The sequence below is a fragment of the Thermobia domestica genome, chromosome 1, assembly GCF_964235325.1.
Source record: "Thermobia domestica chromosome 1, izTheDome1.hap1.1, whole genome shotgun sequence".
Lineage (NCBI taxonomy): Eukaryota > Metazoa > Arthropoda > Insecta > Zygentoma > Lepismatidae > Thermobia > Thermobia domestica.
The window spans coordinates 219,201,922-219,221,631 of record NC_137454.1 but is presented as its reverse complement, the minus strand read 5'-3'; the positions used below and the strand labels follow the sequence as shown (position 1 = coordinate 219,221,631).

General features: G+C 36.3%; 1 protein-coding gene across 1 annotated transcript in view; it reads right to left on the bottom strand.

The window, feature by feature from the left end:
• The window catches only part of bchs (WD repeat and FYVE domain containing 3 bchs), a 232,287-nt gene that overhangs the window by 132,927 nt on the left and 79,650 nt on the right, over window positions 1–19,710 (bottom strand). Inside the window, exons 18-21 of the mRNA XM_081770205.1 lie at window positions 7,331–7,659; window positions 3,976–4,194; window positions 1,489–1,661; window positions 882–1,125 (exon numbers count right to left, since the gene is read on the bottom strand). Of these exons, the coding sequence (XP_081626331.1) occupies window positions 882–1,125; window positions 1,489–1,661; window positions 3,976–4,194; window positions 7,331–7,659 (965 nt within the window). The remainder of the gene's footprint in view (window positions 1–881; window positions 1,126–1,488; window positions 1,662–3,975; window positions 4,195–7,330; window positions 7,660–19,710) is intronic.

The following is a 19,710-nucleotide window of genomic DNA, read 5'->3' as shown; positions in this document are numbered from 1 at the left end:
AAACTATTGCAGCAATTACGCAAAACACTAAAGCAAAAATGAACTTGGGTGTGTGGCAAAATTTGCTTATAGTGGTCTTACTAAGAAGTAAAAATAGTTGAACTTGTAAAAAAAAATAAAAAAAAAATAAAATAAAATGTAGTTATCCATCCCCTACATTCATTTTTTTAGTCTCACTAGGCATTTTCAGATCTATTCCTCTTATTCAAAATGAAGGAATTGATGCAAGTATGGTTCTCTCCTTCATACAAGAAGGGTTATTTCTATTACGAAAAATCGGTTTTCCGTACAGAAAAGAAAATTTCTAAAGATGTTCTGCCATAAGTATTACATTGCTAGGAACATTGTATAACTTCACAGCTATGTACGAAAGATATATCTACCTGCAATATCATGAACTTAGTTCATGATAAGGGGATACATTTGTTAATACCTTCATAAATGATGCAAAGAAAAATATATTTATATTTTTTAAGCCTGTATCAGAAGTCCATTGTTTACATAACTTTTATGCATATAGATTTGGGTCCGACAATGACTTAACTTGGATATACCTCTCATATATTATAAGCAATGTAGTTGTAATTTTAAAACCATTTTTAGTTTAAATTATGAATTCAACTATCATTTGGTATTTGAGAAAATACGCTATACATAATGTATTAGAAAATAGATATATAATACCATCTAGTACTCAGTGTCAACATTAATATACAACACTTGCTACTTAATACTTTCTTACATAGCTAAGTATACTTACAATCTCCAGCTGTAGCTGTAGCGTTCCATATGGTGATTTCTTCATTTCTACACTACATCACATTCATCTACATACCTAAGCACAACATAAAACATGTTATAGCTTATAAAAACGAACTTACTTCTGAAGAAATTACCATTCAATTCAGGGGCCTGAAGGCTTCCCATATAATGAGGACCTAAAGTATAAAGCGTTCCTACGATTTGAGGGCTCAACACTTCTTCCACTAAGTGACAAGGACCTTGCTTCCACGACAGTTTAGAGTGTTTTCTCCAAGCAGGTGGAGTTCCAACGTAACCGTACACTGATGATGCAACAGTTAAATTTGCAGCTCCTCCTCCAGGATTTTGGGAAATATAATGCAACTGAAAGTACGAGACAAAATATTACTCAGTTTTGAATTCAAACAATTTCTATTCTGAATTAGCATTATTTATCATTTTATTAGATTTTTCTGTGACTAGAAATAAAGCTCCATTACATGCATTCCGATATGCTCATAAACAAGTTTTCCCTTCTACGAAGGCAAAATCACTGAACACTATCCTAGACAAGATTTATTGCATAAATAGTATTCTCCAGCAGAAATAAGAAGTTAACATCTGGAGACATTAAAATTTGCTGATATGCTTCTGTTACATTACCATCAATTATTTAAAATTATTTTGATACTGTTTACGTCAACTAATAATATCTCTTTATTTACATGCTATCATCGTTTTACCTACCTTTTGCGTGTGTACGTGTTGTCCATCAACGTACAGAGAAAATGACGAGTTTTTCAACACTGCTCTATTTAGGACAAACACCAGATGATGCCACTGCCCTTCCTGAAGGAGGTCCGGACACCAAACTCGAGCTCCTGAATCTCCACAAACTTCTGGTTCCCATTCTCCAACACCTACAATTAATTATATGAACATACTAAAAATGTTCATAAATTGCGTCATGCTATTACTATTATTTTTAATTTATGATTCGTTTGCCTTTGAAGTTTTACGTATTACTACAAAATCCGTAAGAGTTTTCTCTCTCTCTCTCTCTCTCTCTCTCTCAAAGTTTGTCATTAGAAAACTACTGAGTTATCTTACATTTGCAGATTAACCTTCAGTAGTTAAGGTTAATGTTTTTACGTTTTGTAATAGCTTATACCAAACGTTAACCCTCCGCTCTCATTGTTGTAGTCATTGTTGTTTCGATTTTAAAGACGGTAAAGAAGGTTGTGGAAATGAAAATGCACGTACCGTAATTACCGTATTTGTTTTTATTACAGCAGCGTATTTTACTAGTACTTTAAGATATTTTATATTAACAAAATTTTCAATTGTGGTTACTCAGAATTCGTTAAATATAAGAAAATTCTTAAGACTCTTCAAAATAGGGGATAATCTTATATTCAAGGTCGTCTTATAGTCGATATCTATTACTTTAAATACGGCATCTATTGTTTAGTACAGTCAAATATGTCATCTGACGCTTTAAATACCAAACGTTTATTTATTTATTTATTTATTTAAATTTAGGATTTAGATTTCTACGCTTTCGGCATCTATGGCCATTTAGCCCGTCACGTATGAGAGATGACGTCCCTAGGCGAGCACACTATCCAGGGAAAGGGAAATTAGAAAAGATTAGGGAAGGAAGCGGCCTGGACCTATAAGTTTAGGTACCATCCTGGTATGTGCTAGTGTGAATGAGAAAAACCAAGGAAAACCTCATTCAGGATGGCTGGCCTGATAAAGCTTTTTACACTTTTTCGACCTAGTATCCCCACCAGGAAAGGAACCCGGGACCGATCGCCAAACGTTTAATTTTTGCCAATATATGTACATTACTGGAAGTTACCTGTTATCAATACACCAGTAACTGAACACACTCTAGCCAGCACCTGTGACGCTGTGTCTATAATTCAGCTCTATTGGAGACGAAATAGTATGGTGGGGAAGAGTCTGTTTTGTGCGATATTATTTTGCATGATAGTTTGTGCACACTTCAATTGCACTGGATTCGACTCCAGCATCGTTCAGTGCACACTAATTACTAGGTCTTATTATTCGTAACCTTAGTGCTGCAGAAGAATTAAATAAAAAATCAATTAACATTCTAGAGATTATTAATCTTAGCAATACCAGCAAAGGAATTACTGATCTGTAGGTATATAACTTTAATTTCTTTCATGTCTATTTATATCGCGCCCAAACTGAGTTAACCGATATTTTCGGATTGTAAAAAGTAAGACATTATTAAAACGTATCTTTTCCAAAAATGACATCGTTTATAAATCAAATTATACACAAGTACTTTTCCTTAGTACTTATGTGTGAAATTACAATGAATTGTATTTCACATCCTTGTGTAACGGCTAAGTCATTGAAAAACAGGACTTCCAATAAAGTGGATTCAGAAATTCTACTTAGGGCGCTGTTTCATGTAGTATTTTTGATTCGAGATTTTGTTCAAAATATATTTACGCGCTACAGTATGTTTTAGTATCACTATAAAACAGTCTACTACCTGTATTTTTAGGATAAATAGATTTAGTGTAACTATTTCTAACAATACGATAAAATATGAGAACTACAAGTGCACTAAAGGGCTAAAATTATCATAAGTTGAATAATATAAAACAGAGAAACCTTATTAGTATATGCTTTTTGTAAACATACAAATTCGATTCAAAAATACGTAATCCAAAAATGCAGAATATACTCCTAAATATTATTTTACAAACTTCGTGTGGACTTTAATTATGTAACCGGTAGTATCCTTAATTTAGTTAAATTTGATTCTATTGCATACTGTATGATGTTTTACCTACATATTTTCGAAACTATAACTCAACTGAACCAATTTCTCTTTCATTCGATCAAATTCTTTTCGTTTAATCTTTTAACGTTTGGTGTAGGCTTAATTGAAGACCTTGGTGCAAGAAGGGGATAGCTCCAATTGCGGATCTGATTCACAATTGAAAAAAAAAAAAAAAAGTTAAAACGCAATTTATTTTCATTTAGGCTCCAAATACTTTGTAAAGAAATGTATTATATGGGTAAAACCCATTTCTTTGCAAAACGTTTGGAGGCTAAAGTAGAGTAAATAGATTTCAATAATACTTTGTTTTAATCCTGAACAAAATGTAAAATTGGAGCTGTCCCTTTCTTGCACTGACGTCTTCAATTGTATCTAAATAGTATGAGGAACATTCCCCTGAAACTTACTTTGCGGCATAACAGTTTCTTGCGTTGTTATGATAACAGCCTTATCCCGTGCAGACAATACAATGGCAAGACAAACTAGATGATCTTCTCGTCCATGTAGATTCCTTACCAAAGTCAACAATCTTACGCAGTGTGGATCCGTTCGGGGATCGGAGTATTTATCAACGCAGATCCATGTAGAGTAACTTAAACCAGCCTGAGGTGGAAATATTCGGTCACCTGTAAGTATGAATTTAAATAAAATGTTAATATGATTTCCTGTAATTTAATCCGAATTCAAAAATAAAACACATTTTTATAAACTAAAATATCCTATAGTAAGACTATTCATGGCTTTGGATTAATTGTTTTAACAAAAGAGACACTGACCAAAGCTTAAAACTTTACTTTATTTTAAATTATAATTTGTAACTCTTTCGGATATCTAGCATATCCTTCTTCAGACACGATCGAAATTAATGAAAATACTGTAAAAACTGTAAAAAAATTAAGAGTTTTTACAGAGTCTGTATTTTCATTAATTTCGATCGTGTCTGAAGAAGGATATGCTAGATATCCGAAACAGTTACAAATTATAATTTAAAATAAAGTAAAGTTTTAAGCTTTGGTCAGTGTCTCTTTTGTTAAAATAAAATATCCTGTAAGTCTATTTATGAAAATTTCACCCTTGGATACCACATAGCGCCTAAGACTACATAAACTGCAATTAATATCCTCAGGATATCATTTCTTTTTTCCTTTTCCTCCGGACGATATATTTCGCTTCTATCCTTATAAAATAAATGAAATCAAATTCGTAGTTTTACCTGTACGTCCGATGATTATGCCCTCTAGGTTAAAGGAAACGGATCAAAGTAAATAAATGTGAAATAACCGATGCAATGACAATGTGAGAAGAAATTGAAGAATCCAGAAAAAAACCATGTACACACTACTGTTCACCACAAGTTCACAGGACACAAACCGGGATCGAAACAGAGTTTCTTTGTATGTATTAGGAAACAGAATAACAAAAAAAAGTTTTCTTTTTCGAGAAAACCGAAGAAGAGAACATAAGGAGGCAAAAAAGTGCACAAGAGTTGATACATATCTTATTATTATATTGTATTAGACACAAGGTTAATATTGTTAATAGCCATTGGATAGTTTGAAATTATTTGAGCATTTAGTTTTAATACATAGATCGGATTGAGGATAAAAGACTCACAATAATTTAAGAAGGATAGAGTTGAGTATTAGAATGGAGCAAGTGAAAATTTACTGTACATACGAGTTATTAGAATACTTTAAGCTATTCAAATGATTATGTTCTTCAGTTCAGTTATCGACAGAACCAGTATTGTCTTAATTATTCTTTTCCTTAAAAAAAGATATATTTTCATCAATCCAAAAATTAGCTCCTTTAGTGTCAAAGGTAAGCGCTCTACCACTAAACTACTAAGCTCCTCTAAAAGAAACTAAATGTATTACATTAAGAATGTTTTATGCAAATATTTGTTGTGTGGTGTAAAATATAAGAATATATAATGAAAAAGAATTGAGGAATGTACATTATTATGATTCGTAGTACCTATCCTTGCTGAGATAATCTACTTGCGAATCTAAACATTCTGAGTTGGTTAGTCAGTCAGTCTGTTATGAAATATTCATTATCAAGAAGCAGAAGACTGCCCCTCTCGCGTCCCGATTCCACACTTGAAATTGTGTTTTTTTCAGCTTCCAATAATTTATAGTTTAATTTTCTCACTAACAATGAAAGAAGCTAACATAATGAAAAAGATCAAAATGAAAGAATAATGAGATTATACAATCAAACATGTGACATGTTTTGACTGAGAAACTACAAGCTTTGTGCTGGGAGTTTGGAAGATAGAAATTGAAATATGTTAAAACAGCTTTATTGAATCTGAAAGAGAATTCAGCAAGGCATGAGAATGACAAATCCATGAGTGATACTCGAAAATCTTCCATGAATGAGGCAAACTGAGAAGACAGAAAAAAAATCCACCAGTTTTAGAAGGAAGTCCGAGTGAGAGTCCGCAACAATTCTGATTCACTTAGAACAAAAGCATCTAAAAATTTCAGTTTGAAATTCACATTAACTGTTGCAACTCTTTATCTTTGGTAATGCCACCACTCTGAAGGGTTTTCTTAATTTTATATTACATGCTTCACCTATTTGAACGACATTCACCTTTAAATATCTGACCTAAAATCGCAATATTTCATTGTTCTTAAACTTCGTTTACAAAACGAACTCCTGGTACAACAGTCTTAGGAGGCATAGCCTACCACTTGTCTTTAGCACTTAATGCTTTTTGGGTGATGTGTGGTCAGCATATCGGCTCCCCTCGCTGTTAATGCTGGCTTTCTACACCGGAGTTTTGCTACTCCTTTCACGGCAACGCCAACACCATCTAGTAAGTACCAACGGTTATCCATCTTTCTTCTGATCAAACGGCACTGGTTGTCTTCGTTGTTGTCACAGGAGTGACTTCTATATCAACGATAGATTTGGTTTTGTATAGCTCAAGAGGCACTAAAGTAAAAAATTAACGGGGAGAGAAAAGAAAGACTACAATCAAATTGCATTTTATATATATCAATAAGATGACTATTTCCCAACAACAGCAATATGTTTGGATTAATGCTGGAATAAAGCTGATCGCAGGATTATAGAGGGGTAATACATGAATAAAACTTTAATATTAGTAGCACTCACTCTACGAGCAAGAGATCTAGATTTGAGTCTTCGGAAGTCCAGGAATCAAATTTGTATGCATTTTTCCATCATTATTCAGATTATTTTCCCTTTCATTTAATTACTGTATTTTAAGCCTTCGTTTTATCACAGAAAATGCGCTTTCTTAGGATGTTTCTTCGAGACACTACCGCTGTGACGCATGTAATAGATTGTATGAAATGGAAAAGCTGCATTATTTTAAACGTGTGTCTATCATCTACAAGTATTTTTAGCGTAAAAAAAATATTAGATAATAAATTTCCACATATGAAAATGAATAGAACAACAGTCATAAAGAAAATCACGAAAAATGGAAGAATGAAATACAAAAGAATATGAGAAGGGGAAAAAATGAAGGAAGATTCAGTATGAAAAACTGAAACGAAGCAAGTAGCTGGAGGGGCTTAGTACACACCATGACTCGGAGAACACTAGAAGCGGAAACTGATGATTAAGATAAAAACAAATAAAAACATGGAACATCGTTTCATTAAAACATTTATGGAGCTTCGCTGATTAAGGGTTAAATATACATTTGATCTAAAAGTAATTTAATTACTAGAACTCACCCCGAAAGTTATATTTGTCCTCCGATTATCTAATATTACTCACCTGAACCAATTCCTCCCACAACGTTCGTATCGCCACTAGCCAGATTTCCAACACCAACAACACTTGGGCCAGATATACTCTGCGGTGCAATACTAGGAAGATACAAGCACCCAAATCCCTCGGCGCTCATATCGAACTCAACGAATGGTGGTAAAATAGCTGTACCATGAAGGCGGAAATCTCGTGGAGTTGTCATGGAAACAAGAGTCTTCACCCGTGTTAACGGAACTGGACCACCAGGTTTTCTATGAGGTGGACGCGACGCATAGACAGATTCCAGATGGTCTATAGATATGCAACACAAAGGATCACCAAGCCTCAAAAATTCCCTAAAACAGAAAACATATTTATCCTTAAAAAACATGTCACTCTTCTTTCATATTAATATCAATAATAATAATAATAATAATAATAATAATAATAATAATAATAATAATAATAATAATAATACGAAGGAGAAAGAGACGATGTACAGTCACGTTCAAAAATACTGCAATCCTAACTTTTAAGAGCTCTATACGCAGAGCTTCTTCAAAACATAACCTTTCAAATCAACTACGTATTTGGCTATAATTCAGTAAGGGACTGCATAGGTTTCAATTATTACAGTACAACTAGAGAAATTAAGCGAAAGAATAATAAATTACACATAAAATTAAAAAAAATTAATTACAAATACTTCAGTTACACCGTGCTGACTGACATTCAACCTTCAGACCCATGAGCAGAAACATTTACGGGAAAGAAGCATGAAGAAAAGACGACAAGAATAAAAATGTCCAATTAAGATGTCTGCAATGAATAATAAAAGATTAAGAAAATTATGCACTTTAGGAAATGAAAATAAAAAGCACTTTTTAAAATGAATAGAAAAAAGTACAAAAATAAATTAAAATTTTTGCAAAATTAAACAAAGGAGGAACTGCTTACATAAATTCTTCACATGTTTTCTATTATAAGGAACAATTACAGAAGTAAGAGAAACCTATTTATCTTAAGTTTTATTGGAGTAACTTATTAGTCCAGTAAATAAAGGGTCAAAAATTAGGCTGAGTTCAAATAATTTATAAAAAGCTGAAAATTTCAGGAATGGATTGGAAAATCGCGGAAAATCGCATGTGTACGTCATCTTCAAAATGACGGACAAAGATGGCGGCCAGTCGATATGATTATAATTCGGAATCTTGGATGTAGTTCAGAAACAAAAAGTCGTAGATCATTTGTGTAAAATTATTTAAACTCTAAAATTATCTAACCTCAATTCTAAGTGTAAAAGTTTTGAGTACAATCACTTTTAAGAAATTCACATCCATCTAATCTTCCAAAATGTAGGAATATTTGCCCTTACCCTGTCAAGTTATACAAAAATTTCCTTATCGTTTGAAAAATAGACGCTATAAGTTTCAGTTATTCTAATGAGCTATTTACTACTTACAATATAAAGAAAGCACGTTCAAATCGGATAAAAATTAACTGAGATATTTAATTTTGAACCCGTTTGCGTTTTAACCCTTTTAGGACTTCCATTTTTTGAGGTAAATTTTACACATTTACGCAAACAGCTACTGCTTCCTTACTATTTATCGTAGAATCATGGTTCATACCTCGTTTTTTTAAAATTTTTTTAAAATTTTTTTAAAGATAGATCCCACTTTCAAATGGTACCACTCGCTTGTCCGTATTATACACCAGAAACGGGAAAACCGAAAAAAAAAAAAAACAGATTTTTCCTTTAAAAATATTTTTTCGAAATTTTGTGCCCCTGTGGTCCGTGCCTGAGTTCACGTAGGGATCTGATTTTTTTTTTTTTTTAAAAAAACATACGTTGTTACGTTTATAATACGTGTGCAAAATGTCATTCTTGTATGTTCAAAACTGAGGTCGGAAGAAATTTTTGAAAATCTGAAAGTAACCCATTTTTTCATATATGTATACACATATATATATAAAATACTTCAAAAATGTACTGCGTCATTCTTATTTGACCTAGAGTCGTGATACAAACGCCATTTTCTTCAGTATACGGAGCCCTTTCCAACGGTACCACTCATATGTCCGAATCATACACCTGAACCGGAAAATTAGGGAAAAACCCGGAATTTTTTGAAAATCCCACCAAAATACTTTGCCCCCTTGGCCCGGGTTGACGTAGAGATCGATTTTATTTTTCTAAAAATACGACGTTATGTACATAATACGTGTGCAAAATTTCAATCTTGAATCTTGAAAACAAAGGGCGGGAAACATTGTTGAAAGTCTGAATTTAGGCTCTCTCTCTCTCTCTCTTTCTATATATATATATATATATATATATATATATATATATATATATATATATATATATATATATATATATATATATATATATATATATCGGGTGTTGCAAAATAAGTGTTACAACTCTTGGGAGGTGACTCCTGCCACTGAGACAAGAAAAAAAAGTTCTCTTGAACTTTCGGCTACCGGACATAGTTTCGGATCTACAACGTGCCGAAAGCGTGGGAAAATGACTTTCGGACGCCAATAGTTCGGAAACTACCCAACGTAAAGAGGGCGGGTAAAAATTTCACTGAAGAAGTCATACCTGCTGCATTGAATTTTGCATGTTTCACAATCCTACGATGCACGCACAAGGGATTCCCCAAAGGAACGTAGGGAGTCCCGGATAATCTGCCAAATGAAAATTGGTCTAAATGGATATGAATTGATAGGGTTTCTATTACGTGACAATAATTCGTTTGTATTAAGTCGATATCTAGAACAAATACAAAATGGCGGATATCTTCATGCCCGTTGTGTGTGGTTGCATAATCACCAGGTACGGATGCTGGCCAACATTGACGTTCTGAGTATTAAGTGTAGCGAATTTGTACTCAAATGCTCTAGAAAGACATCTGGAGTGTTGGTAGAGCACAACACATGAAGCAGGGTGGTCCACATGTGTGGAAACACGTAACGAAAAATGCCCAGAAAAAATGAACTCATACTAAGTAAACGTGATTTCAAAGCGTCGGAAATGTAAGGATTAGCGTCAAGAACATGAAAGTCATTGCCAATTCACCAATAATATTCCAAAAATAAGATGCAATATGATGTGCACGGTTGCATACGAATAAGGATGCAACAACTGATGCCAAGCTGAAATTGTGCAAGGGGACTCACAAAGAAACTGGAAATGAAATGAAATGAATGTTACGAATGGGATCGCATGATCGATATTGAAATATGGCCAATGTGTGTTGATATCCACATGTAGCTAATGGACAAATGCCAGCATGTCCCACTACTACTGGGACACCGTCCCACGTGCGAAAAATAGGGAAATAACTACTCGGGTCTTGCATCTGAGGCCGTGGGCTCCCAGTAGTATTGGAAACTGCGACCACGCAAGCGAAAGCGATCGCTCTAGCCCTGAGGCTCGATGGAGCCTCACTTTCTCTGTATTCATTTCTTTGAGGAGCACCCACTTTGTTTGGCAATTGCTCTTGTACAGCCTGCCGACATGCTTGTGCGTTTCATTTTGTTACTTCTACTGCACAGTTGTAAACAATCAGAGCTTTAAGAAGTTTCTTCCTATTTCTCATGTCGTTTTATTTTCCATATGTATGGTGTTCCAACTGTAGTGTTACATGTGCCAAATTGGTTCATTTTCGTCTTTGTGTTGGCATGTTCACTGTGTGTAAGATACGAATTTCTAAAGGTATTTTCCTATATTTGGAGTACGTAAGACATGGGACATGATACAAATTTGTTATTTTCACGCTCTATCAGAATTTGAACTATGGATTAAGATATTTCTTTTCATGTGTCAACTGTGGGACAATGTCCCAAACAAAGAGGGACATCGATACAATCGTGTTCTAGTTACGTTCTACCAAAAAGTGGACCAAATGTAGTAGCAGAATGTACAACATTATTTTCCTAGTTTTCGCACGTGAGACGGTGTCCCAGCAGTAGTGGGACATGTTGACATTTGACCATTAGCTACATGTTGATATCAACACACACATTGGCCACATTTCAAAATCGATCATGCGATCCCACTAGTGACATTCATTTAGTTTACCCAGTTCCTTTGAGTCCCCTTGCACAATTTCAACTTGGCCTCAGTTGTTGCATCCTTATTTGTATGCAACCGTGCACATCATATTGCATCTGATTGATGGAATATTATTGGTGAATTGGCAATGGCTTTCATGTTCTTGATGCTATTCTTTACATTTCCGATGCTTTGAAATCACGTTTACTTTGTATGAGTTCATTTTTTCTGGGCATTTTTCGTTACGTGTTTCCACACATGTGAATCCCCTGCTTCATGTATTCTGCTCTACCGACACTCCAGATGTCTTTCTAGAGCATTTGAGTACAAATTCGCTACACTTAATACTCAGAACGCTATACTTAATACTCACTGTTGGCCAGCATCCGCATCTGGCGATTATGTAACCACACACAACGGGCATGAAGGTATCCGCCATTTTGTATTTGTTCTAAATATCGACTTAATACAAACGAATTATTGTTACCTGGTAGAAGCCCTACCAATTCATATCTATTTAGACCAATTTTCATTTGGCAGATTATCCGGGACTCCCTACGTTCCTTTGGGGAATCCCTTGCGCGTGCATCGTAGGATTGTGAAACATGCAAAATTCAATACAGCAGGTATGACTTCTTCAGTGAATTTTTTACCCGTCCTCTTTACGTTGGGTAGTTTCCGAACTATTGGCGTCCGAAAGTCATTTTCCCACGCTTTCGGCACGTTGTAGATCCGAAACTATGTCCGATAGCCGAAAGTTCAAGAGAACTTTTTTTCTTGTCTCAGTGGCTGGAGTCATCTCCCAAGAGCTGTAACACTTATTTTGCAACACCCGATATATATATATATATATATATATATATATATATATATATATATATATATGGTGCTTTCCATTTCAACTCAGGCAAAAAAATATAAAATTGTACCATCACCATCTCAGATATTGTTGAAACTTTTTTTATAGCAACTAGACATGTTTTTAAGAGACCCATATTTTTTTGTTTTGTCGAAAAAAATTTTCCCGCCAAGTAATGGGCCATCAAAGACGGGGAGTACAATTTATGAATTGTAGAAGACATGGAAAATGGTCAACTTCGGAGCCTCACCATTCGGCTATGGAGACAGATAGAGTTATAATTCTTGTTGTGGTATGTACATAGGGATATAAATAAACTATATTTTATTATAGTTTGGTTTACGCATGCGTATCTTTTTGTACATAAATTAACAAATGAACGTCAATTTATCTAAAAAAAAATCGAAGTTTGCGAATTTTTTTCGAGCACTTCCGGTTCGAATTTTAAAATTCTGTTTTCACGGTTGGTAAGACCTGGTTACCCGCTTTCCGAAAAAAAGATTATATCGCTTCTGTGTGCAACCGTTTTGTCGCAAAAAATTCGAGAAATTGTAAAATTTTCAAAAATCGCCATTTTTTGGCGCCATTTTCTCGAAAACACCATCTTTTAAAATTCTGAAATTTTGTCAGATGGTTCAACTTTACATGAATAATAAACACACCAAATACCAATCTCGACCAATGCTTCATGACTTAACTGCAGCCTTTTAAAGTTAGCGAAGTTTCGTTAACTTTGATGTCACAGTTAGCAACACTGGGAACAATAAAAGTGCAATGATTTGATGATGTTTGGGGTTCACATTCATTAAAAGAAGAATAAAAGGTTTTCTTGACTGTTCTTTTTTATTATTTTGATCAGGAAGGTTCTCTGAAATAGTAAAATGAGCCTCCCCCTACTCCTCCGTTTTCTTAAACCGAAATAATCTGAGGTGGAAATTACGATTACGAAACGCACAAATTTCAATTTCACTTACTTAAAATGGTCTTTGAAAACAAAATTTCACTGATTTATTATTATTATTTACATGGACCAATCATTTGCTTGGTTGGTGTCTTCTTCGCTAATAGCGTGTAACCGTGCAGGTGCTCCAATAGGTGTTGGCTCACTCACAACTCGTACAGGAGTGGATCTAGGGGGAAGAAACTTTTTTATTTTATATATAAATAAAACCGATCTCAGAGTTTAGAGCTCTTAAAACTAGCTCTAAGTAGCAGTATTACCCCCCCCCCTTCCTTTCCAGAAGTCCGTCCTGGATCCGCCCCTGCGTAGCACATTGTCGATAATCACAAATGCTGAAGGTCCATGTGGAAGCATGAACAGCACTTCAACTTCACGTAATTTATGATTTATTCATCATATTTCTGCTACGTACCACTGGTTATCATACATATATGTATGTAACAAAAGTTCCTTTTTGCAGATTTCTTAAATCTACACTTTGAATTGCAGAAGTTCGATTTTGGGGGAAGCATGAAGTTAGTTCATGGTGACCCGTTACTGCCAGAAAAACTTCGTCATTTTCCGAAAGCCAAAGATGACCGTTGAATACCAGTTACCGGTCGCATACTATCCCTTTTTTTCTTCCGGAAGTCGTCGAATTCAGTGCCAGGCAAGAAAACGAGAGTAATACCCGGAGTTTCTACTTGCACGATACTCACGAATTCCTGTGCGGTTTTAGTGGGGGCCCGGTGGCTCAGTGGTAGAGCGTTCACCTCCGGTGCTTGGGGTCCCTGGTTCGATCCCAGATCGCGCCGTGTGGGCTTTGTGGTAGACAAACACCGTGCTCGTGGGTTTTCTCGGGGTTATCCCGTTTTCTCTCACTTTCTGCATTCCACCATTTCATTTATTTCTCATAATCACCGTCTCCTTTACCCTAACCGGCATAATCGTGGGACGTAAAACTTAATTTTTTTCTTCTGCGGTTTTAATACTGTGTATCTGTATTTGCCTAAGGTTATGCCGCGTTGCCACATTCTTTACATCCCCCCCCCCCCCCTCAATACCGTCGCAGAAACCCTTGCATGGCCGGTTTCACTGCAAAACCACTGCTTTGACCTGCCTGCATCTCGAACATCTGAAAGCGATTCTTAAAGTGGGATGCAGCACCATCAGAAATCACTGACACGGTTTGGGAAATTGTAGACACTTATTTTCTCGTATTCAAACCTTTTTCTATAAAATATATTTTCGCTTTTCTTCGAGTATTTTTAGAATCTTCTCTATGGCTATGAGTACATGAGCCGAATCGTGTGTTTTATCGTCGTTTATTACAACAAAACTGTCAGTTGTTTCATATTCCGGTGATAACTCTGAATTTCACTTTGCAAAATAACAGTCCAGTTTTCAGCGAAGTCCACATGAAATAAAATAGAATTTGTATCTTGAAATTTTATACGTTGCTCTTCGGTACCAATTAATTCTCTTTGGATTTTCTTGATGTAGTCATGAATTACAATTCTTACAGTTAAACCAGCAACGTACGATACGAAAACAGAAAGTAGCACAGTTTTTTAACGAGATCATTGTTTTCCCATATGGCATACGTATAACACTTTCATTTTCATCAAGATCAATAATTAAAGACTCCACGCTTATTCCTTCCACTCCAGGACATTCACCACATTCTTGAAGAAGACAGTTGTCATTTTCTACGGATCATAGTACTAAAGGAAATAGGTCACTCATGACAGCTTCAATACAGACTGCACCTTTGATTTGTAGCAACGCAGTAGCAGCTAACTTAAAATTTGCACAATACACACACACACACACACTTCCCTCTCAGGTTGCGGACTGACACACTTTAGTCGAATACTATAAAATTCCGAGTGACCCATTCTTATGTTGGGATTGTTCTGTTTAAAAAGTCAGTAAATTTCTTTGGAACGCGTAAGAAAACGTTTCGATTTTTTTTTAACTTTTTGTCCTTTTTCGATCACTGTAATGACATCGCACTTAATTGAGACTTTGTCTGGAGCATTCCAAATCATCACTAAGATAATAGTTCAGGCTTTTAGTAGATCATCAGAATTTATTGGATGGCCATTTCAAGTAAACTTAAAATTTGTGTGTTTCGTAATCGTAATTTCCACCTCAGATTATTTCGGTTTAAGAAAACGGAGGAGTAGGGGGAGGCTCATTTTACTATTTCAGAGAACCTTCCTGATCGAAATAATAAAAAAGAACAGTCAAGAAAACCTTTTATTCTTCTTTTAATGAATGTGAACCCCAAACATCATCAAATCATTGCACTTTTATTGTTCCCAGTGTTGCTAACTGTGACACCAAAGTTAACGAAACTTCGCTAACTTTAAAAGGCTGCAGTTAATTCATGAAGCATTGGTCGAGAATGGTATTTGGTGTGTTTATTATTCATGTAAAGTTGAACCATCTGACAAAATTTCAGAATTTTAAAAGATGGTGTTTTCGAGAAAATGGCGCCAAAAAATGGCGATTTTTGAAAATTTTACAATTTCTCGAATTTTTTGCGACAAAACGGTTGCACACAGAAGCGATATAATCTTTTTTTCGGAAAGCGGGTAACCAGGTCTTACCAACCGTGAAAACAGAATTTTAAAATTCGAACCGGAAGTGCTCTAAAAAAATTCGCAAACTTCGACCTTTTTTTTTGATAAATTGACGTTCATTTGTTAATTTATGTACAAAAAGATACGCATGCGTAAACCAAACTATAATAAAATATAGTTTATTTATATCCCTATGTACATACCACAACAAGAATTATAATTCTACCTGTCTCCATAGCCGAATGGTGAGGCTCCGAAGTTGACCATTTTCCATGTCTTCTACAATTCATAAATTGTACTCCCCGTCTTTGATGGCCCATTACTTGGCGGGAAATTTTTTTTCGACAAAACAAAAAAATATGGGTCTCTTAAAAACATGTCTAGTTGCTATAAAAAAAGTTTCAACAATATCTGAGATGGTGATGGTACATGCTCTGCCTGAATTGAAATGGAAGGCACCATATATATATATAATTATAAAATTTACTGCGTCATTACTATTTGGCCTAGAGTCATAGTTCAAATGTTATTTTCTTTAGTATAACAAGTCCTTTCCAGCGGTACCACTCACATATCCGTATCATATACCTGAACCGGAAAAATCGGAGAAAACCGGAAATTTTTCTGAAAACAATCACCCCCTCGGAACACTTGCGCCCCTCAGGACCGACCCCGGTTTCACGCAGGGATCTCAGAAAAATTTGACAAATACCCAAAGGTACACACATTTCGTATGCAAAGTTCCAATCTGATATCATGAAAACCAAAGGCATAAAAACATTTTGAAATTTGACTTTAAAAAAATTGAAAAAAGTCACACCCCTCCGCCCCCACTTGGCACCGACAAGTTGATCCTCCGGTTCCAAAGCACATCTGGGGTGTTCTTTGGTCCATCCTTGACTTGACCAATAAAAAAAAAAAAAAAAACGGCTTAAATACTTGTTATAGAACCTAAATAAGCGTTCCAAAACGATACTACGCCATGGTATCAAAAGTTACCAAAAATCCTGAAAGGGTTAAAGAATGTAATGAAACTCTTGCAATAACGAAAGAATGGTCGATAGATGTTTCTGCAACAAGTTTTATATATTTATCCTTTCCACAACATTAAGGAGGTTTTTTACAAATATAAGTAAAAACAAGAAATTTTTGTTAAATTTTTAGCTGCAGTTACTACCTTTATTCTCAGATTCTCGTCTGAAACTTTGAATGTGCTTTAAGAAATTCTCATAATGGTTGTCTTTTTACGCCCCTTTCGAAAACTCAACTCAAAAGGAATTACTCAAGAACATTGCTGCAGGTCTAGTTGCAGACAAGAAAACAAATTGCAATCAAGCTAGGAGTGTTGGGGAAACATTAGTACAGAGAATGATTGGAGGATTCTACGAATCTATAAAGCTAGAAAGAAAGAAAACAGTCATCCTTATCTCAGCCACCTACAGTACCGTCAAAATCAAAGAAGAACCGATTGTTATAAACCCGTTGAAGCTCTTCGGCAGAATCGCAGCTGTAGCTAAGCGAAGAGAAAATCTTCGTGAGTATCTGAAATATAAATTAGCGCCAATGCTACCTTCCTTGTATAACATCTCCAAGCGCAAGAATGCCAAATCAACTACGGCAAATATTGTCTAGTCTCTGTTGCCTTGTTAAAACACCAGAAGATATTACGTATGTTGTGGATGAAGGATTTTTTCTTTACGCAATGGTGTGGAGTAAAAATGACACACAACAGAAAATCTGCGTTAAGTACGTGAATTATGTTGAGCACCATTTTTCCCCTTGTAGTGCCGTTGCATTTGATGGATACAAATTACAATTAGACATGAAATATGCCGAAAGTCAGCGAAAGCTTTGGGGAAAATGTCTGCAACGATCGCATTTGATTTTGCCATGGAAGCCCCGATAGATCAAGCATAGTTCTTGAGAAACTCAAGAGAACAAAACTAGACTGTTCAAATGACGAAAACAGTCTTCGAAGAAGCAAAGATACCCGTATATGAAGCAGAAGGAGATCCCATACATTAATCTGTTCAACAGCAATGGAAGAAAGTGCAAACGGGAAATCTGTAGCTGTTTGTTGTATCTGATTCTGACCTTTTAACCACCTCAATTGCTAGAACACTTCCTGCGCAGTCGCTGTCTCTGCTAAGGCTACAGAAAAGCAAAATTGAGGAGAAATGCTACGATATCGGTAAAATTCAAGAAACTCTTGGGCCACTGAAAGATTGCTTCCACTTTTTTCATGCTGCAACAGACTGACACGACTTCGGCTATATTCAGAAGAGGAAAGTTGGCAGCGTTCAAAATGCTCCAAAAAGATAAGTCAGCACCTTGAACCAACCAAATCTCAAGCATGACGAAGTGGTCGAGATTGGAGAGACATTTCTTATTCGCCTGTATGGAAGACGAAACGCATCCTCTATGGACAGTGTAAGACACATCAGGTATAACAAGGAAGGCGTTAAAAAGCTGTCTTCACATTTCAACTTGGCCATTTTGCCCCCTACTAGCGCGGCAGCAGCGCAGCATTCACTTCGAGTGTGCCTCCTAGTCCAGGAGTGGAATGGCCGAAGTATGAACCCAACCGAATGGGGTTGGTATGTCAAAGAGGATATGCAAATTCCACTACCCACAGAGCTACCACCAGCTCCAGCCGAAATACTAAACTTACTTGCCTATATGTGCCAAGTGACTGCAAGAAAGGATTGTGAACGAGCAACATGCGAGTGTAAGAAAGCTGATCTACAGTGTTCAAAGTTTTGCGCATTCTGTCAAGGAAGTTCCTGTAGAAATGGTCAATCGGAAGACGAATCTTATTTAGATGATGATGAACACCAGCTCTAGAAAACCCATCTGTCAATGACAATAGTTTATTAGATGATACAATCCGTAAGGTAATTACAAAGGTAACCAAGAAAGTGCTGTCGCTTTTTGTGGAAGTCTGTGTTCAATTGGTCCTCACACCGTGAGTTGAATGCGGATGGATATCAGGCGAAGGTAAGTTGTTGGTGTGGGTATAGCCAACATACTACCTGGTTGTGGCAGTTCAATTACATCGTGAACTTGCGTAAGGACAGAGTAAATTTGGGACCTCCACAAAGTGACATAAGGGCGTGTATGCTGCACGAGTTCAAACTGGGGTCAAACGCCGCTGCAGGGTGGTAGATATACCAGGCTTTGGTGAGAGTGTCGTGACTACGCGGACAGTACGTTGGTGGTTTAACAAGTTCAAGGACGGTGACAAAACACTCGAAGACGCACCACGTGCCGCAAGACCAACATATGTACGAAATTAAGATCTCCAGGTAGCAATTGACGCGAACAGTGGCCAGACATGTGTGGAACTGGGACTACAATTCAGTGTGAGTGGAGAAACCATTCGGCAGCACCTTCATCAATTTGGGAAGTCCTACAAGTTGGGTAGATGGGTCCCACATGATTTGACCCCGGGCCAGAAGGCAACGCGAGCACATACCTGTATTTCCTTGCCGTCTCGTCTGAGAAAGGAGCTATTTCTGGACAGGGTATTGACATGTTATGAGAAGTGAGTCATGTACGAAGCTCCACGGCACCGCCATCGTTGGTTAGCATTCCATGAACCGGTTCCAAAACAGCCGAAACCAGCATTGCACCAGAAGATCCTCCTCTGTGTTTGGTGGACTGCTCGCGGCATCGTGTGTCAGGAACTGCTACCAGCTGGTCCGAGCATCAATGCAACTGTGTACTGTCAGAAGCTGATCCATGTTCAAGAAAAACTCAAAACCCTGGAGTCATCACTTCTGAGTCGCAAAGGAGTCCTCCTGTTACAGAACAACGCTAAGATCCACGTGGCTAGGATGACCCGGGACACCATTCTACGCCTTGGATGGGAAACACTATTGTATCCGTCATATTCCACAGACATTGCACAGTCTGATTATTACCTGTTTCATTCCTTGGACAATCACCTTAGAG